This window comes from Procambarus clarkii, chromosome 13 (assembly GCF_040958095.1).
Source record: "Procambarus clarkii isolate CNS0578487 chromosome 13, FALCON_Pclarkii_2.0, whole genome shotgun sequence".
In the NCBI taxonomy this organism is placed as follows: Eukaryota; Metazoa; Arthropoda; class Malacostraca; order Decapoda; family Cambaridae; genus Procambarus; species Procambarus clarkii.
In genome coordinates this window covers 5777764-5804180 of record NC_091162.1, presented here as the reverse complement: position 1 = coordinate 5804180, position 26417 = coordinate 5777764, and the positions used below count along the sequence as shown (strand labels likewise).

Here is a 26417-nt window from a genome sequence, read left to right as displayed (position 1 = left end):
CTCTGACCAAACTAAGTTCCAAAGGGTAACGAAGGACACTACAGCCGAATTAAAAGCAAAGGTCAACAAACTGATCGAAACAGTGAACGCCAAGAAATCCGGACTCCACCTGCCAAAGATCATTGGGGAATATAAACCTGGATATGCGTATGGAAATGTCAAGACGCACAAGCCTGGAAACCCACTTCGGCCAATCATTAGCCAGATACCCACACCCACGTACAGACTGGCGAAGCGACTCAACGGCCTGCTGACTCCTTATGTTCCTTGCGCCTTCAGCTTGAAGTCCCCAAAGGAATTTGTGGACTTACTGCGGGGCACACGGGCCACAGGGATAAGAGCCTCGTTGGACGTAGAATCGCTGTTTACCAACGTACCTGTCGACGAGACAATCGGAATGATAGCCGACAGAGTGTATCGTGATCCAGCCTGTACTCCTCTTGACATGCCAGAAAGTATTCTGAGGAAACTACTCCAAGCTTGTACTAAAGAGGCACCCTTCTTGAGCCCGGATGGGCACATGTATAAGCAAATAGATGGGGTCGCCATGGGTTCTCCCCTAGGTGTCCTGTTTGCAAACTTCTACATGGGTACCATCGAGCAAAAAGTCTTAGTCGACATGAACTTGAAACCGGCCATATACTGCAGGTATGTTGACGACATTTTTACACAGGTACCTGATGTCAGACATCTGCAGGAGCTGAAGGAGGCATTTGAGCAGAGTTCCGTGCTGCGTTTCACTTACGAGACGGAAAAGGATGGGAAGCTGCCTTTTCTAGATGTAACAGTCATGGAAAAGGGCGGAGGTTTCCACACTGCAGTCTACACTAAGGAAACAAACATAGGAATGTGCCTAAATGCCAACAGCGACTGCCCTGACAGGTACAAGAGGAGTGTTGTTAACGCATACGTCGACCGTGCTCTCAGCCACAGCTCAGAATGGAAGCGAGTCGACGAAGAACTCTGTAGGGTAAGGCAGGTCCTAGTCAATAACGGCTTCTCCAATGGTTTCATCGAAGACATCATAAGAAGGAAAGTGAAAAGCCATGCAACCTCTGAAGAGACAACTAACACAACACCTATACCCCCTATTAGACTATTTTACAGGAACTTCTTTTCCACAGCTCATAAAACGGAGGAAAGGGTCCTGAAAGATATTGTTAATAGAAACGTTATCCCTACAGACAAAAATCAGAGGATACAACTGACGATTTACTTAAAAACAAGAAAAACGGCCAGCCTACTCATGAGAAACTCTCCAGACACAAAACAGAACGCTTTAAAAGAGACTAACGTCGTCTATGCCTTCAAATGCCCACTTGGGGACTGTAAGCTCCAAAAAACCCAGTATATAGGGAAGACAACAACATCTCTTTCTAGGCGTTTAACGATGCATAAGCAACAGGGCTCCATTAAGGAACATATAATCTCTTCCCATAACCAAACCATCGCCAGAGAAATCCTAGTAAACAACACAGAAATCATCGATAGATACAGCGATTGCAGGCGGCTTGACGTTTGCGAGGCACTACACATCAAGAAGTCAACACCAGCAATCAACAGCCAATTATTGCACAACTATATTCTACCCACCTCAAGACTCCGCTCCAATATAGAAGCATCAAGAAATATGGACCAATAGGCTTTCTACAAACACTTCTATTCAATACCCATTGTTTCTGTTCTGTCTTGTGTTGATACTTTTAATACCCTATTAATATCCCCTCTTGTTCTGTCTTGTGTTAATGCCACATCACCCCTCCCACCTCACTCAAATGTAGATATAAAATCAGAGATACGTAAGTTCTAATCAGTTGTGTATTTGTGAAGTCTTTGAAAATGTAATAAGTTTTACGAAACGCGCCCGTGTCGCGTCAAACTAGAAATAAAAAATGAATTTTGGAGAAGTGATTTTTGATTTACCTCCAACAGTGAAGCGTAATGTACGAAAGATTGAGAAAATTCGTGTTATAATTATTAATCTTACTTTTTCGGTCATATTTAATAATATATATATATATATATATATATATATATATATATATATATATATATATATATATATATATATATATATATGTATATATATATATATATGTATATATATATATATATATATATATATATATATATATATATGTATATATATATATATATATATATATATATATATATATATATATATATATATATATATATATATATATATATATATATATATATATATATATGTCGTACCTAGTAGCCAGAACGCACTTCTCAGCCTACTATGCAAGGCCCGATTTGCCTAATAAGCCAAGTTTTCCTGATTTAATATATTTTCTCTAATTTTTTTCTTATGAAATGATAAAGCTACCCATTTCATTATGTATGAGGTTAATTTTTTTTTATTGGAGTTAAAATTAACGTAGATTAATGACCAAACCTAACCAACCCTACCTAACCTAACCTAACCTATCTTTATAGGTTAGGTTGGGTTAGGTAGCAGAAAAAGTTAGGTTAGGTTAGGTTAGGTAGGTTAGGTAGTCGAAAAAACATTAATTCATGAAAACTTGGCTTATTAGGCAAATCGGGCCTTGCATAGTAGGCCGAGAAGTGCGTTCTGGCTACTAGGTACGACATATAGATATATATATATATATATATATATATATATATATATATATATATATGTCGTACCTAATAGCCAGAACGCACTTCTCAGCCTACTATTCAAGGCCCGATTTGCCTATTAAGCCAAGTTTTCATGAATTAATGTTTTTTCGTCTACCTAACCTACCTAACCTAACCTAACCTAGCTTTTTTTGGCTACCTAACCTAACCTTACCTATAAATATAGGTTAGGTTAGGTTAGGTAGGGTTGGTTAGGTTCGGTCATATATCTACGTTAATTTTAACTCCAATAAAAAAAATTGACCTCATACATAATGAAATGGGTACCTTTATCATTTCATAAGAAAAAAATTAGAGAAAATATATTAATTCATGAAAACTTGGCTTATTAGGCAAATCGGGCCTTGCATAGTAGGCTGAGAAGTGCGTTCTGGCTACTAGGTACGACATATATATATATATATATATATATATATATATATATATATATATATATATATATATATATATATGTATATATATATATATATATATATATATATATGTTGTACCTAGTAGCCAGAACTCACTATTTGGCCTACTATGCAAGGTCCGATTTGCCTAATAAGTCAAGTTTTCCTGAATTTATATATTTTTCGATTTTTTTTCTTATGAAATGATAAAGCTCTCCATTTCATTAAGTATGAGTTAATTTGTTTAAATTTGAGTTAAAACTAACGTAGTTATATGACCGAACCTAACCAACCCTACCTAACCTAACCTAACCCATCTTACCCTAACCTAAACTAACACAACTAAGTCAATAAATTATGGTCTTAAAATAAAATAATAATAATAATTCATATAAACTATTTGGAAAAAATTATTGGAAATAAAGAAAATCACTCAGCCTATTAGGCAAATCGGGCCTTGCATAGTAGGCCGAGAAGTGCATTCTGGCTACTAGGTACGATATATATATATATATATATATATATATATATATATATATATATATATATATATATATATATATATATATATATATATATACATATATATATATATATATATATATATATATATATATATATATATATATATATATATATATATATATATATGTCGTACTTAGTAGCCAGAACGCACTTCTCGGCCTACTATGCAAGGCCCGATTTGGCTAGTAGGCCGAGTGATTTTCCTTATTTTCAATAAATTGTTTCCAATTGGTTCATTTGATATATAATAATTATATTATATTAAGAACATAAACTATTTATTTAGTTATGTTAGGTTACATTAGGTTAAGATATGTTAGGTTAGATTAGGTAGGGTAGGTTAATTTCGGTCATATATCTACGTTAAATGTAACTCAAATTTCAAAAAATTAACTCTTGCATAATGAAATGGATAGCTTTATCATTTCATATGAAAAAAATACAAAAATACATAAATTCAGGAAAACGTGGCTTATTAGGCAATTCAGGCCTCGCATAGAAGGCCAAGTAATGCGTTCTGGCTATTAGGTACAAAATTGTTTCACACAATGTTCCATTCGCATCAGAGCGGGTTTTTATATTCATATTATATTGATATCACGTCTGTGCCGGAAAAAAACATGCTTTTTTTGAAAAACTGTTTTTATGTGTTTTTCAAGTGAAAGAAATCTTCGAAACCTCTTTACCGATTGCTTTGAAATTTTGACACAAAGTTTTATTTGAATAGGCGCATGTTTTTATATTCTTACTATATACATGCTTCACCTATGACGGAAAAAAACATGTTTTTTTTTGTATAAACAGCGCCAACTGTTGGACGTTAGAGCAACACACACTGCTATCTCCCAAAGTTCTTTACTGATTGCTTTGAATTTCTGATACAACGTTCCATTCGAATAGATGCGTCTTTTTATATACCTACTATATAAATGCCACCCCTGAGACAAGTAAAAACATGTGTTTTTGAAAAACAGCGCCATCTGTTGCACATAATGGTAACATGCACGTTATAACAAATATGTCACGAATTTCATTTCAATGTTTCCGATTGCATTGATAAATTTTATTTTCATGGATTTCGATTTGTTTTATTTTTTATTGAATTATTATTTTTGTCAATGTGTGACATTGTGCTGGAATTGAGCTGTGTTGTTTACCATACCATTCATTTCGTAAGTATAAGTAGAGATGCCACACCTGTGACAGGTAAAACTATGCTTTCTTGTAAAACAGCGCCATCTGTTGCATGTAAAAGCAACACACATGCTATTCTAGATATGTTTATGTCCATTTCAATGTTTTTGATTGTAATCATATATTGAATTTTATAGATTTTTTATTTATTTTCATTTTTCTTTAATTATTTTATATGAATTGCGTTGGAATTGAGCTGTGTTGTTTACCAGACCGTTCCTTTCGTGAGTATAATTTATTTTTATATATGTTCATTTTTCATTTCATTTTTAAACTGTTTTTCTTATGTTTCAGTGATGGGAACATCGGATCCCTCTATGTTCCCAATTTTCTGATGGGAACATCAGACCATTTGGGAAAGCATCAGATGAGGAAGTGGGGAATGGTGGGGAGGACGAGGGGACAAGGGATGGGTTAATGGTGGGGAAGGACGAGGGGACAGGGAAGTTTGGGATGGTGTGGTCGAGGGGATTGGGGAATGGAGAATAGTGGGGAGGACAGAGGGACTGGGGAGTGGGGCATGGTGGGAAGAAAGAGGGGATGGTGGCGTGGGGAATGCTGGGAAGGACGAGGGACGGTGGAGAGGGGAATGGTTGGGAGGCCGAGGAGACGGGTGAGGGGAAATGGTGGGGAGGACTGGGGAACAGAGAAGGTTGGTGTGGCTCAGCAACACACATGCGATGCTGAGCCTCAGCAACGCGTGGCCGGGAACTGCTGTGGGAAAATCCCAGCAGTTTTCATTCCTTTTCTTTTATGAATATTTACATATTTACTTTATTTTTTTAATTGACTTTAATATTATATTATTTTTATTAGTTTATTTTTCTTCTGAGTTAGTTCTTACTTCTTAGTAAGTTAGTTAGTTAGTTAGTGGACTCTAAATTCTGATTCAGGTGTTAGAACTTATCACACACAATTGGGGGGGACAATTTGTAGCTCAAACCACTTGGAGGTGGATCCCTCATAAACCGCAAATTATTTACCTAGTCTTTTATATATAAATTATAAATCATACCACATATGGTGGTCTAATCTACTATTATTACAGAAAATTAAATTGATAACAACTAATACTATGTCTACAGTATAAACACAAAATGGTCTTAGCTGCTACTGTTGGTGGGGCCTGCTAAGGCTGTGTAATTGTAGCATCAGAATTGGGTGTGGCCCTGTGCCTCAGAGTGCCACGTAATGGCGGGTATCTGGAGGCCTACAAGACTTGTTGTACAGCAGGGTAACAAATTTATATAATTATGTTGGGAGCCAGCTTCCTGCTCCACTAACTTCCTCACAATTACCTGTTTTGGATGTAAGGAATTAATCATAGTTCTCTAAACACAGAAATACAAGTATGACATGGAATATGTGTGTGTATTGAGCTGAGTAAACGTACTTGGTTGTGGGTTTTCTCATGCTAATAACCGGCCACCAATCTATATTAAATAATGCATTAATTAAAACAGAATAAAAGGAAGTCGGATACTCAAGTGCTGCTGTTTGTAGCAGAGGTTTTGCTTTTGTAGATCTCTTGGGATAGAGTAAGTCTATCATGCGAGACTAGTATCACAACTCTCTCGGAAGCTCGCTGCCGGCGCCATAGCTAGCTGGCCGCACGCGGATTTGTTCCCGGAAAATCTCACGATTCTGAGCACCCATCAGCTCAATTCATCGCGGTTTTGTGAGGAAGAATACATCAGTTCTCCAAGACCCAGACAGTATCTTGTTTTGAAGGAAACAATTCCGATTTCTTCCATAATTGACGGAGAAACAACGTTGTTGATTACCTGCTGTCCAGCTGACTGGTATTTTGCGTAACCCAGTACGTAGGCGACCCAAACTCTCGTACCGCACTTTTTTTTTTTTTTGAGGACCGTATCACTAACCAGGTCACTTAGAGTCCTACCCTGAAGGGCGAGGCGTTATCCCGCAGGTATTGCCACAAGGGAGCACCTTAGAAGGTGTACTGAGCCTGACCGGAAAAGGTAGACCAAACAGCTCATATAGGTGTTAGGTATCCCTGATTCCACCTGGGGGAATCATTTTACGGCCTTTGTTGGAGGGGAATGAATTTCTCCAGGCCTAGGAGTGTCTCAGGCATTAGGTAGGGCAGTGAATCGGTCCTCACTACGTGAAGAGAATCATGGGGAAGGCTACGAGAAAGGAAATGGAGTTAGCTTTCAGATGAGGAGGGACGGTGGACTGATATGCTGCAGGCCCTGAAGAAAACTGTTATCGAGGCTTCACCACTTGCGTCTACCAGCAAGACAGCCGATGTAATTGACATAGAGAGGACAGCATCAGTCTCACACCAGCCAGTGCCAGACAATGCTTCTCTGTCCACAACCCAGTCCGCTCCGGAGCCGGTCGGCCGAGCGGACAGCACGCTGGACTTGTGATCCTGTGGTCCTGGGTTCGATCCCAGGCGCCGGCGAGAAACAATGGGCAGAGTTTCTTTCAACCTATGCCCCTCTTACCTAGCAGTAAAATAGGTATCTGGGTGTTAGTCAGCTGTCACGGGCTGCTTCCTGGGGGTGGAGGTCTGGTCGAGGACCGGGCTGCGGGGACACTAAAAAGCCCCGAAATCATCTCAAGATAACCTCAAAATAACCCAGCCACAAGACGACAGTATGAGACAGGAGAGGACAGCACAAGTCACACACCAGCCAGTGTCAGACAATGTACCTCTCTCCACAGCCCAGCCACTGGACAACAGTATGAGACAGGAGAGGACACCACCAGTCTCACACCAGACATCGCCAGACTCTGCACATCTTTCAAAATTCAAGACAATACAGACAGACCACTTTCCTACAGCATATGGAGTAGTAACGGCAATGGAAAAAGAACAACCAGAGCTCAAACTTTCCATTACAGTCAACCTGAAAGGAGAAATAATAATGACACCACAAGACCAACAGACTGCAAATTACTTAGAAAAAGTAAGAGTCCTGCAAGGGAAACCTGTATGCTTGGAAAAGCTGGACCCTTCAGAGAGACGCACACGAGTCATGCTTTTGGGATACCCAGTCGACTTTTCCCTGGATCCAGTACTAGAACACAAGCAAATCCTGAATGTGGAACGATGCCGCACAAAAGTAGACAAGGCAGCGACACGTCAGGTTCTGGTGACCGTCATGGGACATGTGCCAGAAACATTCAGTCTTGGAAATTGGGGAACATACCGACAGAGGCCATACGTCCTGGAACCCCTGCGCTGCTTCAGGTGTCAGAAATACGGCCACCATCAATCACGCTGCACCGGACAGGAGAGATGCGGAGTGTGCAGCCTGAGACATCCAACCAAAGATTGTATAGCCAAGCACAAGGCAAACCAGGCAACAACAGCCAAATGTCCAAATTGTGGAGGCAAACATCATGCTTGGAGCACAACCTGCTCTGCACGGAAAGAAAAAGTGCAGACAGCTCAGGCCAGGATAAACACACAGACCAGCACCACATACACCAACACCAACGTCTGGAACACTCGTGCACAACCACAACAGACACACACTCTCATAGAGCAAAATTTCCCGAATCTATTAATTCCAAATCAGAAAATACACAAAAGTGCTGCAGAAATACAGCAAATGCAAAAGAGCAAAAAACAATTACTTTCGGAATCAACACTACAGATATACAGTTTTACCACCGAGGTCCAGCTGAAAAACATCGTGAAGATCATGGCAGAGACCATTATCAATTGCCTACAGATGACGCAGAACGCCTCACAGCAACAGACTCAAGAAATCACTTGTGTGATAATGGACAAGATCGTGCAGCAGACCACAGTTACACAAGAAACAGACAGTCTGAGACAAGACGGAGCACAAGAGGATAAACAATGCAACATGGACATACAGACTACCAACAACAGTCGGGTAGTCAAGACACCAGAACATCAACATTTACAACAGCAACTGCAAGAAGCAGTGACCACCCAAGATCAACAGAATCTTACAACACAAGAGACAGACAACAACAGCCAATGCAGTCTGAAATACAACAACACCAACAAAGACGTATTGAACAGCAGAGATGCACAGGTTCCAACAACACAAGAAACAGCCACAAGCAATCAATGCAGTCCGACATGCAGCAATACCAACAACAAAGTGATGGACCACAGTTATGCACAGATTCCAACAATGCCGGGGATGACCACGAACAATCAATGCAGTCCGATTTGTAGCGACACGACTTGCGAGGTGGAGAATATAGAGGTCGATTCCGAAGAAGAGTTCTGGTAGAACAGGCAACACCAACCGAAACCGTCGTCTGGCCATTACGAATGCTGCAGTGGAACATACAAGGTCTTGGAAATAAAAACCACACACTTCAGGAGGCTGCAATCAGCACGAAAGCAGATATAATCGTTTTGGAAGAAACTCTTTTCCCAGCCAAGAAATCCTTCAGATTAGCTGGTTATCAGCACTATGTTATACCGTATGAACAGGGAAGACAAAGAGGGTTAATGACCCTAATCAGGAACACCATACCCAGCAAGAAAATAGACCCAGTTTCATGTGGGGATGGAGTAGAGGTATTAGCAGTAACAGTGAATATGGCTAATATTGAGATCCTCATATACAACGTTTACAATCCCCTTAGACGTAAACTAGAAGCAGAGGCAGTGCTTGCCTTGGCCACGCAGGAAAATGTAATTATTGCTGGGGATTTTAATGCTCATCATCAAGAGTTAGGTGCGACTGGGCCAGCCAATGCAGACGGGCGCCATTTAGCTGCAGCTCTGCGAGAAGTACCTGAAATTACACGTCTCAACACTGGGGAACCCACTCACATTCTTGAAGGTTCCCTTGATCTTACATTAATCTCAACAGCACTCAAGCATCAGGTGAAGTGGAAAGTAGACCCGGTGATCACCAGTGACCACTATGCTACTGTCACGACACTAAACATAGAACGTCCTCCTACTCCACCTGCACAACCTAGGTGGAATTTAAGAAAGGCCAATTGGAATATATACCAAGAGGAACTTGAAAAATGGTAAGCAATATACACGCCACCTGAGGATTTGAACATACACGAGACCAATCTGCAGGAAGCCATTGCAGCTGCTGCAAACAAAGCTATTCCAATCATTATCACAGGAAACACAAAACGAAAGAACTATTGGTTCTATAGTAATGAAGTTAAAGAACAGAACCACAGAGTCAACATCTTCAGAAAACATTTTAAGAGAAACCCCACACCAGAAGGAAGAACTCTGCTAAGAGCGGTGATATCTGAAGCAGGACGAGTTTCTAGAGAAGTAAAGGAGGCAAGATGGTTTGAGAGGTGTCAAACTCTAAATGAACATGGTAGTCTTGCCCAGATATGGGGTCAGATTAAAACTATATCAGGTCGACCAGCCTGATCACAGACATATTCAACCATTGCAGGAGGCTGAGAGACTTGCTGCTTTCCAATTTGCAGAAAGAACAGCTACATATCAGGTTCCTGCAATGGTCCGAAGGAAGCAAGAACAATTAAAACAAGAGAGGTTGACAGTCATTCATGAGAGCATACCTATCAATGGCGAATGTGACTGTCTCTTCACCAAACAAGAACTAATCAGAGCCAAAAAAGGTGGTAAGGACACTGCACCAGGTGCGGATAACATTACATACTCAATGGTCGCACATGCAGGTCCTGCTGGAGAACAAGGAATATTGGACGTCATCAATGCATCTTGGCAGCAAAGCAAACTACCGACCTCTTGGAAGAAAACAGACAGGGGCCTTGTAGCCTATAGGATAGCGCGCAGGACTCGTAATTCTGTGGCGCGGGTTCGATTCCCACACCATGCAGAAACAAATGGACAAAGTTTCTTTCACCCTGAATGCCCCTGTTACCTAGCAGTAAATAGGTACCTGGGAGTTAGTCGGCTGTCACGGGCTGCTTCCTGGTGTGTGTGTGTGTGTGTGGTGTGGAGAAAAAAAAAGTAGTTAGTAAACAGTTGATTGACAGTTGAGAGGCGGTCCGAAAGAGCAAAGCTCAACCCCCGCAAACATAACTAGGTGAATACATCATACAGATTCCTAAGCCGAAAGAACCTGGCACTTACAGACCCATTTCATTAACATCATGCATTAGTAAAACTGCAGAACGGATGGTCTTAAATAGGCTACTGTGGAAGACTGGAGACCTGCATAAACACATATTCGGCTTCACTAGAGGAGAAGGTACTGCCAACTGCATAGCAACATTACTAGGAACAGTTAACTCAGGTCCAGCTATAGTGATCTTCCTTGATCTAGAAAATGCATTCGAACTTGCAAGCCCGCCAGCAATTTTATACACCTTAGTTAAAAAAAAGTGTAAAGGAAAATATGCTAGCATGGAGTCAAGATTACCTATGTCACAGGTATGCCAGAGTAAAGTTGCAAGGAAAGGTGTTGGACTACCACTTGCATGAGAATGGGACTCCACAAGGAGGAATCCTCAGTCCTAGTCTCTTTAACATCCTTATGGAAAACCTTGTTTCCATGACATTTACAGAAGGGGTTAAATTGCTAAGGTATGCTGATGATATAGCATTAGTCATTACAGGTCCTTCACTTCTAAATAAAGCACAAGGTGCATAAGATAAAGTAACATTTGAATGCAGCGTTTTAGGGCTAAAAATATCTGCACAGAAGTCTAAGGCAATGAGACTAGGCGGCAACACTCCAGACAGGCACCTACGCATTCAAGACATTAACCTTCAGTGGGTTACACAATATCAATATCTCGGAGTTTGGATAGATTTTAAAATGACATTCAACAAGCAAATTCAATATCTAAAGGAGAAAGCAAAATCACGACTAAATATAATGAGAGCAATCACAGGGCCCCGTCTAGGAGCGGGACACAAAGTGTTAAAAATGTTTTACATACACGCCGTTCGTTCCCTAGTTGATTAGGCAGCGCCTGCCTTACTCACTCTTTCTCCTGGTCAGTGGGCAAACGTTGAGGTTACTCAAAACGATGCTTTGCGAATCATAACAGGAGCTCCCAGATGGACTAAAATACTGAACCTAAGACTAGAAACCAAGCTAACGTCGATTAAAATAAGGGTAAAAGGGATTGCTGCGTGCATGCTGACCAAGATATTGATTAGACTTAGAATCAGTTCACTTGAAGATATAATCACTGGAGCACTAACTCTGGACAGAAGAGCCTTCAATAGCAACAGGTGGACCCATTGTGCGATAAACACCATCAATACATTCGATATAACAAACACAGTCACTGAGAGGGGTGTCGACGAAATACATGCAGACTTTGTTATGCAAGCCCCTTGGGAATCTCTGCCAGCAGACTTTAATAATATGGTTATTGAAGGAAAAAAGAACCAGACAGATCCTCATCTACTACGTAACATTGCACAGATGCATATAGAAGCAAACATGGCATCCGACAGCTTTACTTACTTCACAGATGGATCAGTAGACCAGCAGGGACAAGAAACCGGAGCTGCAGTTAAAGCAGGAAACTTTGTAAATAGTTTGAGGCTCTCAAATGGGTGTTCGAATTTACAAACAGAGATGCTAGCCATTCAGAAGGCTTTGGAACATGCTCTTGCTGAACACCGACAACATGTTATCATACATACAGATTCGAGAACCGCCATCGAAACATTGCAACAAGAACACATATGTGATAACATACATCTGATCACAAATGTCATATCATTAATGCAAACACTCAAACGACAAGGCCGACGGGTACTTATCAACTTGGTGCTAAGTCATGTGAGAAAAATAGGAAATGACATTGCAGACGAAGCTGCAAAACTTGCAACTAAGAGAAGAAATGTAGACATTTACACACCACAGAGTCTATCACAGATTATGAAAGTAATAAGAAACAGAGCAATGCAAAAGATGTACAGTGACCACAACACACCAGTCGCAACATCAGGATCTGCGGGTTGGTACAAGAATTCAACCAACTACGAACCACCTAGTTTGATGAAAGGGAACAGTAGAGCAACAGAAGTACAATTACATCGCATCAGGCTTCGATACCCATGTGCATGGGAAATAGGCTTACAGGTTCCGGAAGATGAGAGGAAATATCAACACTGTGGAGAAATGCCCAACAGACCACTGGCACATTATCTAAAACAGTGCACAGTAACAAACCCATTAGGATTTCAACTTAGATTCAACAGAGCTGAAGAAGACGGGACATGGGGAGGCGGGTAATGGTGGGGAAAGCGAGGAGACGGGGGGGGGGGGGAAGGTGGAGACGAGAGGACAGTGGAGTGGCGAATGGTTATTAGGATGAAGGAACGGTAGAGTGGGGGATGATGGGAAGGACAAGGGTACTGAGGAGCCTTGAAATGGTGGGGGTGGACGAGGGGACGGGGGAGTGGGGAATGGCTGGGAGGACGATGGTACAGGAAAGTGAGGAATAGTTGGGAGGACTAGGGGACGGGGGAGGAGAAAATGGTGGGGAGGACTGCTCAGCAATGCGCATGCATTGCTGAGCAACAGCAATGCGTGGCGTGGTATAGCTAGTATGTATATATATATATATATATATATATATATATATATATATATATATATATATATATATATATATATATATACATTATAATGTATATATATATATATATATATATATATATATATATATATACACACATTAACAATCTTTGGACAACACCCACCAGTGGGCCTCCAACCCAGAAAGCACAACTACCTTCCAGTAGCTGATATAACTAGTACGCCTTAACCCACTACACCATCAGACCCTTAAAAGAAGTAGAGACTTCGAGATATATATACATCTCAAATATCTCCCACAAATATATTGTGGTTTATGCAAGTATAGGCTTATAGCATGGACATGAGTTCTCCCACATTAACAGTGGCTTGATGAAAAACGCATAGTAACCTCTCACTTGTCTAGTGCCCTTGGGAAGTGGAGATATTTGAGATGTATATATATCTCGAAGTCTATACTTCTTTTAAGGGTCTGATGGTGTAGTGGGTTAAGGCGTACTAGTTATGGCAGCTACTGGAAGGTAGTTGTGCTTTCTGGGTTCGAGGCCCACTGGTGGGTGTTGTCCAAAGATTGTTAATCTTCACTTGTGGTTTATGCAAGTATATATATATATATATATATATATATATATATATATATATATATATATATATATATATATATATATATATATATATATATATATATATATATATATATATATATATATATATTTGAGATGTATATATATCTCGAAGTCTCTACTGGATCACCACTACAATTTTGTCCCCATTGCTTCTGAGACGCTCGGCGCCTGGGGTAAAAGTGCTACCAGTTTTTTGAAGGAACTGGGTTCTAGGCTCATTGAAACAACAAGGGACCCGAGAGCTGCAAGCTTTCTTTTCCAGCGCCTCAGTGTGGCGATACAGAGGGGAAATGCGCACTGCATCCAGGGTTCCTTCCAGCCATCTGAGGAGCTGGAGGAACTCGACAACCTATGACAACCATCTTTGTAACCCAAATGTAACTCCTTTTTTGTACAAAGTTCAAATAAAGTAAATATATATGTGTACATACAAAAGAATGGGGGTGGTAGGAGAAGATAATATTAGTGTTCAGTGAGAAACCACAAGGTCTCCTCTGAATACTTTTTATTTTCTTCTCCGAGGCTATGGGTCCCCACATTGGCACCAGAGGTGGTACCCTCACAAACTTTATATATATATATATATATATATATATATATATATATATATATATATATATATATATATATATGTCGTACCTAATAGCCAGAACGCACTTCTCAGGCTACTATTCAAGGCCCGATTTGCCTAATAAGCCAAGTTTTCATGAATTAATGTTTTTTCGTCTACCTAACCTACCTAACCTAACCTAACCTAGCTTTTTTTGGCTACCTAACCTAACCTTACCTATAAATATAGGTTAGGTTAGGTTAGGTAGGGTTGGTTAGGTTCGGTCATATATCTACGTTAATTTTAACTCCAATAAAAAAAATTGACCTCATACATAGAGAAAAGGGTTGCTTTATCATTTCATAAGAAAAAAATTATAGTAAATATATTAATTCAGGAAAACTTGGCTTATTAGGCAAATCGGGCCTTGAATAGTAGGCTGAGAAGTGAGTTCTGGCTACTAGGTACGACATATATATATAAATATATATATACCTTCTCCGCCAACTATACAAGGCCCGATTTGCCTAATAAGCCAAGATTTCATGAATTAATTGTTTTTCGACTACCTAACCTACCTAACCTAACCTAACCTAACTTTTTTGGCTATCTAACCTAACCTAACCTATAAAGATAGGTTAGGTTAGGTAGGGTTGGTTAGGTTCGGTCATATATCTATGTTAATTTTAACTCCAATAAAAAAAATTGACCTCATACATAATGAAATGGGTAGTTTTATCATTTTATAAGAAAAAAATTAGAGAAAATATATTAATTCAGAAAAACTTGGCTTATTAGGCAAATCGAGCCTTGCATAGTAGGCTGAGAAGTGCGTTCTGGCTACTAGGTACGACATATATATATATATATATATATATGTCGTACCTAGTAGCCAGAATGCACTTCTCAGCCTACTATGCAAGGCCCGATTTGCCTAATAAGCCAAGTTTTCATGAGTTAATTGTTTTTCGAATACCTAACCTACCTAACCTAACCTAACATAACTTTTTCAGATACCTAACCTAACCTAACCTATAAAGATAGGTTTGGTTAGGTTAGGTAGGGTTGGTTAGGTTCAGTCATATATCTACGTTAATTTTAACTCCAATAATAAAAAGTTGACCTCATATATAATGAAATGGGTAGCTTTATCATTTCATAAGAAAAAAATTAGAGAAAATATATTAATTCAGGAAAACTTGGCTTATTAGGCAAATCGGGCCTTGCATAGTAGGCTGAGAAGTGCGTTCTGGCTACTAGGTACGACATATATATATATATATATATATATATATATATATATATATATATATATATATATATATATATATATATATTTATATTTATATATATATATATAAATATATATATATATATATATATATATATGTCGTACCTAATAGCCAGAACGCACTTCTCAGCCTACTATTCAAGGCCCGATTTGCCTAATAAGCCAAGTTTTCATGAATTAATGTTTTTTCGTCTACCTAACCTACCTAACCTAACCTAACCTAGCTTTTTTTGGCTACCTAACCTAACCTTACCTATAAATATAGGTTAGGTTAGGTTAGGTAGGGTTGGTTAGGTTCGGTCATATATCTACGTTAATTTTAACTCCAATAAAAAAAAATTGACCTCATACATAGAGAAAAGGGTTGCTTTATCATTTCATAAGAAAAAAATTATAGTAAATATATTAATTCAGGAAAACTTGGCTTATTAGGCAAATCGGGCCTTGAATAGTAGGCTGAGAAGTGAGTTCTGGCTACTAGGTACGACATATATATATATATATATATATATATATTTATATTTATATATATATATATAAATATATATATATATATATATATATATATATATATATATATATATATATATTTATATTTATATATATATAAATATATATATATATACCCCTCCCGAAGCCAATCAAAGGAGAGGCACATGCAGTGGTTGTGGGAACAACGTCAGCATCAACTCTGTCTCCAGAGTCATACGCCAGCATGGTGACTGTCCTGGGTCAGGGAGGCCTCCCGTGGGAGGAGGCAGCACTCAGGAGCCTGTTGCACCAGTACAAATCGCAACAGATTACATTGCAACAGACGACCTGCTAGAGACAATTAAAGCAACGTCAACCAGGACACTCACCCACATCCCAAAGGCCTCTCGCCCTTTTGCTGCAGGGAAATACACGGACCTCATCGCAAAAGTCAACAGAGGGTCAAATAACCTTGTTGCACCTGATACCATCAAAGCCTGGCACAATCTGTTACTTTTTGGCAATGCATGCTTAGGTGTACCAGACAGAGGAGGCAAGACACTGGCCTCATCCGTCAATAAAGCAATTAGGGATTTTCCGAGGGCTGACAACCTAGTCCGCCTCCCCAAACACACCAAACACCGCCGAGGCAGACCAAGTACGACAATCAGCGACAACAGAAAATTAGGTACCCAAGTCAGCAAGAAAATTGAAGAGGGCAATACAGTCGGGGCACTCAGGTTAATCACAAGTGAGGACAAAATTTTGCCCAGGGATGAAACCACAGCCCAAGCACTGAGAGAAAAACACCCCCTCAGGGCCGTAGGTGAACCTCCCCCACAGGTCAGGCTCGCCCCTAATCAGGAACCTCTCGTCCTCCGGGAGTCAGAGGTTTATAAAGCTATCGTTTCATTTCCCCCGGGCTCCTCAGGAGGCTACACAGGGGTAAGACCTCAACATGTGAAGGAAATGGTGAACCCTGTTCTTGGCCCAGCTGCAGAAGCGCTCCTGACAGAAATCACAACGTTTGTCAACAACTGCCTCGCCGGGTTAATCCCTGATGAAATCAAACCATTCTTCTTTGGTGCATCCCTATGTGCCCTCAAAAAGAAGGGGGGAGGAATCAGACCCATTGCCGTTGGTAATACCCTTCGCCGCCTAGTTGCAAGGGCTGCTGTCAGAAGTATCCGAACGGAAGCAGCCACCATGCTGCAACCCAACCAGCTGGGGTTTGGAGTCCCCCAAGGCTGTGAAGCAGCGGCTCATGCTGCACGAGCCTACATTAGCTCTCTTACTGAAGACCAGGCAGTAGTAAAATTAGATTTTAAAAACGCTTTCAACTCGGTCAAAAGGGAAGCAATCCTCACTGCAGTCCAGGAACATTGCCCAAGCATTCTCCCGTTTGTGTCAGCAGGCTACAGCAAAGACTCAACCCTCCTGTTTGGCAAACATGAAGTCACCTCAGCAGAGGGAATTCAACAGGGTGACCCACTTGCACCGTTCCTCTTTTGCATAGCGGTTCGAGAAATTACAACCAGACTGTCCAGCGAGCTCAACATCTGGTTCCTGGATGATGGCACTCTGGCAGGCACACAAGATTCCCTGCTAGAAGACTTACAGCTGGTGAAGACACGGGGGGAGTCCATGGGTCTCGTTCTTAGCCCCTCCAAGTGCGAAATTATTGCATCTAGTGAAGTAATCATTAGAGCAGTGAAATCAGTTCTACCAGAAGCCTCAGTCGTTAAACCTACCGACAGCACACTACTCGGAGCACCTCTGGGCCACAATGCTATTGCTGCAGTCCTTGACGAAAAGTTTAGAGACCTAAAGAGGATGGAAGTGAGAATTGGGGACTTGGACTCCCACGATGCCCTCTACCTTCTCACAAAGTGCCTTACCCTGCCCAGGCTAACATACTTCTTAAGGTGTGCACCAACTTTTGGCAACCCACTTCTAAATCAATATGATGAGCTCCTCAGGTCAATATTCAGGAAGGCGCTCAACCTAGATTTAGATGACAGTCAGTGGGACCAAGCAACACTACCAGTGAGATTTGGAGGGATAGGCATACGAAAGGCAACTGAGGTAGCACTTCCAGCATTCTTATCCTCATGTACAGCAGCCAACGAATTGGTAGGGCAGATCCTACCAGAGCGTATGAGAGAGACAGCGGGAACTCATGATCAAACGTTCATCGAAGCAGCCAGACAATGGGACACCATTGCACACCCTCAACCCCGACCACAAGTCCCAAAAGACCACAAGCAGGCCCACTGGGATAGCCCCATAATGGAAAAGACTGTCACAGCAATGATTGACAACGCTGATGCTGAAAACAAAGCCCGCCTCCTAGCGGTAACAGCACCCCACGCCGGGGATTTTTTATTTGCTGTGCCCAATGCAGCCCTGGGAACTCGCCTCAGTCATGACGCTCTCCGCATTGGAGTTGCCCTTCGCCTTGCCGCCCCCATCCTCACCGAACATAGGTGCATCTGCGGAACTGCGATGGCAGACCAATATGGTCGTCATGGTCTGGTATGTCGTAAATCACAGGGTAAAATTGCAAGACATGAAGAAGTCAACGACATCATCAAGAGGAGCCTCGCCACAGCCCGCTGCCCGGCACAAAGAGAACCACACTTATCCAGACCTAACGACCCTCAGAAGCGCCCTGATGGGGTCACCTTGCTACCTTGGAAGGATGGTAAGCAAGTGGTATGGGACTACACGTGCGCTGCCACACTGGCCAGTACCTACCTCCACTACAGCACACGTGAAAGCGGTGGTGCTGCTTCTTTCAGGGAATCGCAGAAAATTATTAAATACAGAGGTCTAGCACACTGCTACAGCTTTGTTCCGATCGGCTCGGAGACCCTCGGTTCGTGGGGAAAATGTGCATTGAAGTTCCTGAAGGAATTGGGGGACAAATTGATCAGCGCTACAAAAGACCAGAGAGCAAAAAGTTTCTTGTTCCAGCGCCTCAGTGTTGCGATTCAAAGGGGAAATGCCTGTTGCGTCTTGGGCACTAGTCCAACTTCAGAGGAATTCGAAGAAGTGTTTGACTTGCAACAATGATCGAACCCGTCTGTGACATTCATCAATGTTTCCCATTGTTGTGTTCTTCAAGAGATCCATAACCTTTAAGCACCTTTTTGCATTATTATTTTTGTATCAACCCATGTATATCTTGTAACCATCAAATGCATAATAAAGCACAAAAAATATTCAAGGAAGGGGGTGGTAGGAGAAAAGCACACAGAAACTGTATTGGAGGGGATCTAAACATTCCCTCTAATGCGTTATGCGTGGTTTCCTCCGAGGCTATGGGTCCCCCTTCTTCCAGCTAGAGGTGGTACTCCCTTCCTATATATATATATATATATATATATATATATATATATATATATATATATATATATATATATATATATATATATATATATATATATATATATATATATATATATATATACATATACATATACATATACATATACATATATATATATATATATATATATATATATATATATATATATATATATATATATGTAGCATGAAGTATAAACTTTATGCTACAAACCAATGGAGAAACAGCAACATCGACGAAAACCTCCGTACTCGTATCGAGCAACACCTCGACATCCTCACAGATCGACATCACCTCAGCAAGACTAGAAATAAAAATGAATTTTGGAGAAATGATTTTTCAATTACCATCGACAGTGAAAAAAAAACTCCCAGGTATCTATTTATGCTAGGTGAGCAGGGGCATCAGGATGAAAGAATCTCTGCCCATTTGTTTCTGCCTCGGCCGGGAATCGAACCCGAGTCACAGGATTGCGAGTCCCGCGTGCTATTCATTCTACCCAACCAGACCCACACATTGTGTGTTTGTGTGAGTGTGTGTATTCACCTAGTTTTGCTTGCGAAGGTTGAGCTTTGATCTTTCAGCCCGCCTCTCAACATTCAATCAGTTGTCACTAACTACTAACTATTCCCCCCCCCCGCTACACACACACCCCAAGAAGCAGCTCCGTAACAGCTGCCTAACTCCCAGATACCTACTTACTGCTAGGTAACAGGAGCATTCAGGGTGAAAGAAACTTTGCCCATTTGTTTTTGCCTGGTTCAAGAATCGAACCCGGGCCACAGAATTACGAGTACTGCCCGCTATCCATTCAGCTACCAGACCCCGCTGTGTACTTACCTAGTTGGGCTTGCGGGGGTTGAGCTCCGGCTCTTCAGTCCCGCCTCTTAACTGTCAATCAACTAATGTACAGGTTCCTGAGCCTATTGGGCTCTATCATATCTACACATGAAGCTGTGTATGGAGTCAGCCTCCACCACATCACTTCCTAATGCATTCCATTTGTCTACTACTCTGACACTGAAAAAATTCTATCTAACGTCTCTATGGTTCATTTGGACACTCAATTTCCACCTGTGTCCCCTAGTGCGTGTGCCCCTTGTGTTAAATAGTCTATCTTTATCTACCCTACCAATTCTTCTGAGAATTTTGTATGTGGTGATCATGTCCCCTCTAACTCATCTGTCTTCCAGTGACTTGAGGCTTAATTCCCGTAGTCTCTCCTCATAGCTCATACCCCTCAGTTCGGGTACTAGTCTTGTGGTACTAGTCAATACCCATGGTGAGATTCCATCCGGCCCCACAGCTTTTCTCACATCCAGCTCCAGTAGGTGCTTCTTGACCTCATCTCTTGTAATTTCGAACCTTTCCATGGTCACCTGGTTTGCTGCCACCTCTCCTAGCGCCGTGACTTCTCCCTGTTCTATTGTAAAGACCTCCTGGAACCTTTTGTTGAGTTCTTTACACACCTCTTTGTCATTCTCTGTGTACCTGTCCTCACCCACCTTAAGTTTCATCACCTGTTCCTTCACTGTTGTCTTCCTCCTGACGTGACTGTGTAGTAGCTTTGGTTCGGTCTTGGCTTTATTAGCTATATCATTTTCATACCTTTTCTCAGCTGTTCTTCTCACACTAACATACTCGTTCCTGGTTCTCTGGTATCTCTCTCTACTTTCTGGTGTTCTGTTATTACGGAAGTTCCTCCATGCCCTTTTGTTCAGCTCCTTTGCTTTCATACTATCCCTATTAAACCACGGATTTTTCCTTTGCTTCTCTGTTTTTTCCTGTCGGGCTGGGACAAACCTGCTTACAGCCTCCTGACATTTTTGGGTGACATAGTCAATCATGTCTTGTAAATCATGTGTGTTTGTGTGTTTGTGTGTGTGTGTGTGTTTGTGTGTGTGTGTGTGTGTGTGTGTGTGTGTGTGTGTGTGTGTGTGTGTGTGTGTGTGTGTGTGTGTGTGTGTGTGTGTGTGTGTGTGTGTGTGTGTGTGTGTGTGTGTGTGTGTGTGTGTGTGTGTGTGTGTGTGTGCGCGTGTGTGTGTGTGTGTGTGTGTGTGTGTGTGTGTGTGTGTGTGTGTGTGTGTGTGTGTGTGTGTGTGTGTGTGTGTGTGTGTGTGTGTGTGCTGGTGTGTGTGTGTATGTGTACTCACCTATCACCTATTACACAAAATATGTGTGTGTGTGAGAGAGAGAGAGAGAGAGAGATAGAGACTGCTGTGCGGATCTGATGTGGATATTCTAATGACATATAATTGTTTAAGATAAATAATAATTTCCATATAGTCATCATTAGTGGCGAGAGAAAAACGAACATTCATCATTCTTTTGACATAAACTAACACAAATTTCCCGTAGCATACTAGAAAATACCGATCTTGCACAATCCAGATGGTTTATATTTTGTCAGACATATAATTACGTGTTATGCTTAGCTGGCGATGGCTTAACTTCCATACAAAATAACAAATTCTTTGTTAGAATGAGTTAAACAAAAATGTTGTGTAGAAAAACAATGGTCCATCTTATTTCCTTTATTCATATGCTCACAATATTTTATATGAAAATATAATGTGTAATGTTGTCTGCCCTCAGGTCTGCGGCCTCTGGGCACCTCTCTCAGCTCCTCGTGTTCCAGTTTCCGCAGCGGAGTGCCCATGGGAGGAGCAATAAACATGGGGGCCATGGGCGTCATGGGAGGCGCCTCGGGCATGCTGGGAGCCTCGGGGCTGGTCAACACGCCCTCCACCTCCTCCTCCCATCTTCTTCACGTGTCTCTACTTCCCGAGAATACAGGGAAGGACCGCGGGCCAACGCTTCTGGGAAATGAGGGTGTGAGTGTTGTGAGCGCGGCCTTAACCACACGAATCAGTCGTGTCTGAGGCCAGCCTTAACCTCGGGAACCAGTGGTGTCTGAGGCCAGCCTTGACCACGGGAACCAGTGGTATCTGAGGCCAGCCTTGACCACGGGAACCAGTGGTGTCTGAGGCCAGCCTTAACCTCGGGAACCAGTGGTGTCTGAGGCCAGCCTTAACCTCGGGAACCAGTGGTGTCTGAGGCCAGCCTCAACCTCGGGAACCAGTGGTGTTTGAGGCCAGCCTTAACCTCGGGAACCAGTGGTGTCTGAGGCCGGCCTTAACCACGGGAACCAGTGGTGTCTGAGCCCGGCCTTAACCACGGGAACCACTGGTGTCTGAGGCCAGCCTTAACCTCGGGAACCAGTGGTGTTTGAGGCCAGCCTTAACCACGGGAACCAGTGGTGTCTGAGGCCAGCCCTAACCACGGGAACCAGTGGTGTCTGAGGCCAGCCTTGACCACGGGAACCAGTGGTGTCTGAGGCCGGCCTTAACCACGGGAACCAGTGGTGTCTGAGGCCAGCCTTAACCACGGGAACCAGTGGTGTCTGAGGCCAGCCTTAACCACGGGAACCAGTGGTGTTTGAGACCAGCCTTAACCACGGGAACCAGTGGTGTCTGAGGCCAGCCTTGACCACGGGAACCAGTGGTGTTTGAGGCCAGCCTTAACCTCGGGAACCAGTGGTGTCTGAGGCCGGCCTTAACCACGGGAACCAGTGGTGTCTGAGCCCGGCCTTAACCACGGGAACCACTGGTGTCTGAGGCCAGCCTTGACCACGGGAACCAGTGGTGTCTGAGGCCAGCCTTGACCACGGGAACCAGTGGTGTCTGAGGCCAGCCTTAACCACGGGAACCAGTGGTGTCTGAGGCCAGCCTTAACCACGGGAACCAGTGGTGTCTGAGGCCAGCCTTGACCACGGGAACCAGTGGTGTCTGAGGCCAGCCTTGACCACGGGAACCAGTGGTGTCTGAGGCCAGCCTTAACCACGGGAACCAGTGGTGTCTGAGGCCAGCCTTAACCACGGGAACCAGTGGTGTTTGAGACCAGCCTTAACCACGGGAACCAGTGGTGTCTGAGGCCAGCCTTGACCACGGGAACCAGTGGTGTCTGAGGCCAGCCTTAACCTCGGGAACCAGTGGTGTTTGAGGCCAGCCTTGAACACGGAAACCAGTGGTGTCTGAGGCCAGCCTTGACCACGGGAACCAGTGGTGTTTGAGGCCAGCCTTGACCACGGGAACCAGTGGTGTCTGAGCCCGGCCTTAACCACAGGAACCAGTGGTGTCTGAGGCCAGCCTTGACCACAGGAACCAGTGGTGTCTGAGGCCAGCCTTGACCACGGGAACCAGTGGTGTCTGAGGCCGGCCTTGACCACGGGAACCAGTGGTGTCTGAGGCCAGCCTTAACCACGGGAACCAGTGGTGTCTGAGGCCAGCCTTAACCACGGGAACCAGTGGTGTCTGAGGCCAGCCTTAACCACGGGAACCAGTGGTGTCTGAGGGCAGCCTTGACCACGGGAACCAGTGGTGTCTGAGGCCAGCCTTAACCACGGGAACCAGGGGTGTCTGAGGCCAGCCTTGACCACAGGAACCAGGGGTGTCTGAGGCCAGCCTTGACCACAGGAACCAGGGGTGTCTGAGGCCGGCTTTGACCACAGGAACCAGGGGTGTCTGAGGCCAGCCTTGACCACAGGAACCAGGGGTGTCTGAGGCCAGCCTTGACCACAGGAACCAGGGGTGTCTGAGGCCGGCCTTGACCACAGGAACCAGGGGTGTCTGAGGCCAGCCTTGACCACGGGAACCAGGAGTGTCTGAGGCCAGCCTTGACCACGGGAACCAGGGGTGTCTGAGGCCAGCCTTGACCACGGGAACCAGTGGTGTCTGAGGCCAGCCTTGACCACAGGAACCAGGGGTGTCTGAGGCCAGCCTTGACCACAGGAACCACTGGTGTCTGAGGCCAGCCTTGACCACGGGAACCAGGGGTGTCTGAGGCCAGCCTTGACCACAGGAACCAGGGGTGTCTGAGGCCAGCCTTGACCACGGGAACCAGGGGTGTCTGAGGCCAGCCTTGACCACGGGTATCAGGGGTGTCTGAGGCCGGCCTTGACCACAGGAACCAGGGGTGTCTCAGGCCAGCCTTGACCACAGGAACCAGGGGTGTCTGAGGCCAGCCTTGACCACAGGAACCAGGGGTGTCTGAGGCCAGCCTTGACCACAGGAACCAGAGGTGTCTGAGGCCAGCCTTGACCACTTGAACCAGTGGTGTCTGAGGCCAGCCTTGACCACGGGAACCAGTGGTGTCTGAGGCCAGCCTTGACCACAGGAACCAGGGGTGTCTGAGGCCAGCCTTGACCACAGGAACCAGGGGTGTCTGAGGCCAGCCTTGACCACAGGAACCAGGGGTGTCTGAAGCCAGCCTTGACCACAGGAACCAGGGGGTCTGAGGCCAGCCTTGACCACAGGAACCAGGGGTGTCTGAGGCCAGCTTTGACCACAGGAACCAGGGGTGTCTGAGGCCAGCCTTGACCACAGGAACCAGGGGTGTCTGAGGCCAGCCTTGACCACGGGAACCAGTGGTGTCTGAGGCCAGCCTTGACCACGGGAACCAGTGGTGTCTGAGGCCAGCCTTGACCACAGGAACCAGGGGTGTCTGAGGCCGGCCTTGACCACAGGAACCAGTGGTGTCTGAGGCCCGCCTTGACCACAGGAACCAGTGGTGTCTGAGGCCAGCCTTGACCACAGGAACCAGGGGTGTCTGAGGCCGGCCTTGACCACAGGAACCAGGGGTGTCTGAGGCCAGCCTTGACCACAGGAACCAGGGGTGTCTGAGGCCAGCCTTGACCATGGGAACCAGGGGTGTCTTCTGGCAGGTAAGAAGAGGACACTTTACTCTGACCGTTTTCTGGACGTTGGTAAACCTTAGGAGGACGGGCTGGTCTGGAGGCGGCCATGGTCACGGGTCTGATGGCGGCCATGGTCACGGGTCTGATGGCGGCCATGGTCACGGGTCTGATGGCGGCCATGGTCACGGGTCTGATGGCGGCCATGGTCACGGGAACTAGAGACGTCTGAAAGTTTCCCAGCATAAGTGTAAATCACCGCAGTGAACGGCACTACAGGATACTGTGAAGCAATTACAGTGCAACAGTGTACATTCCATGCAGTGCACAGTGCAGCAGTGTACAGTGTAGCAATTACAAAACTGTGTGCCGTGCATTAATGCACCTTGACGAATAATTACCAAACTAGACAATTCAATCCTGAAATATATGTATTTATTTAGTGGCATTATGACGAAGTGTTGATCACAGGGACTTCAAACTGGCTGAAGTCGTCTGAATCACAGTTGTCGGCAGATGTTAATGCCAGGAAATCGTTGTAACAAAGTAAAGAGCTACAAAAGCATCTGTTTGCCACAAATAAGCCTTAAATAATTCATCACAGTGCTTCCTGAAGCTTCGTTCCTCAAAGGTGGTAAACAGTGGCATACCCTTAGAGGTATTGCAAGAAAATGTGTTGAGCCCAAGTAACCAACAAGGACTACTAAGTGCCCCAGAGACGCCTCATTCAAGAGACCGCCAACTGCAGAAGTGCCGGATGGACAGCACAGAGGAGTCGGATGGATAACACAAACCGTAAACTATTAAACTTGAGGCGATCGAGAAGGCCAGATAGCGGTTGTCACTCGTTACTTAAGACTCACTTGACCTCAAGGAATTAGAAGCTCCTTAAGTCTGTCAATTATTTACAAGGAGTTGACAGTTGTAAGTCACAAACCGATTGAGATATTAAACAAATATATCAAAACAGCATCAAAGGGCTGTGAAATCTTATACAGGATTAGCATGAGTGTTATGGGGCCTCCTTGGTGCTATGAGTGCTCGAACATACTTTTCTATATTGAAACATAATTTTCAGTTGCAAAAAAAAAAAAAAAAAAATTATACATATATATATATATATATATATATATATATA

General features: G+C 43.5%; 1 protein-coding gene across 1 annotated transcript in view; it reads left to right on the top strand.

Annotated features, from left to right (window-relative positions):
- The window catches only part of LOC138364543 (uncharacterized), a 251928-nt gene extending 225862 nt beyond the window's left edge, over positions 1-26066 (top strand). The window contains exons 10-14 of the mRNA XM_069324198.1: positions 9238-9441; positions 10145-10391; positions 12084-12269; positions 22183-22421; positions 25884-26066. Coding sequence (XP_069180299.1) covers positions 9238-9441; positions 10145-10391; positions 12084-12269; positions 22183-22421; positions 25884-26066 — 1059 coding nt within the window. The remainder of the gene's footprint in view (positions 1-9237; positions 9442-10144; positions 10392-12083; positions 12270-22182; positions 22422-25883) is intronic.
- Positions 26067-26417: the final 351 nt, after the last annotated feature.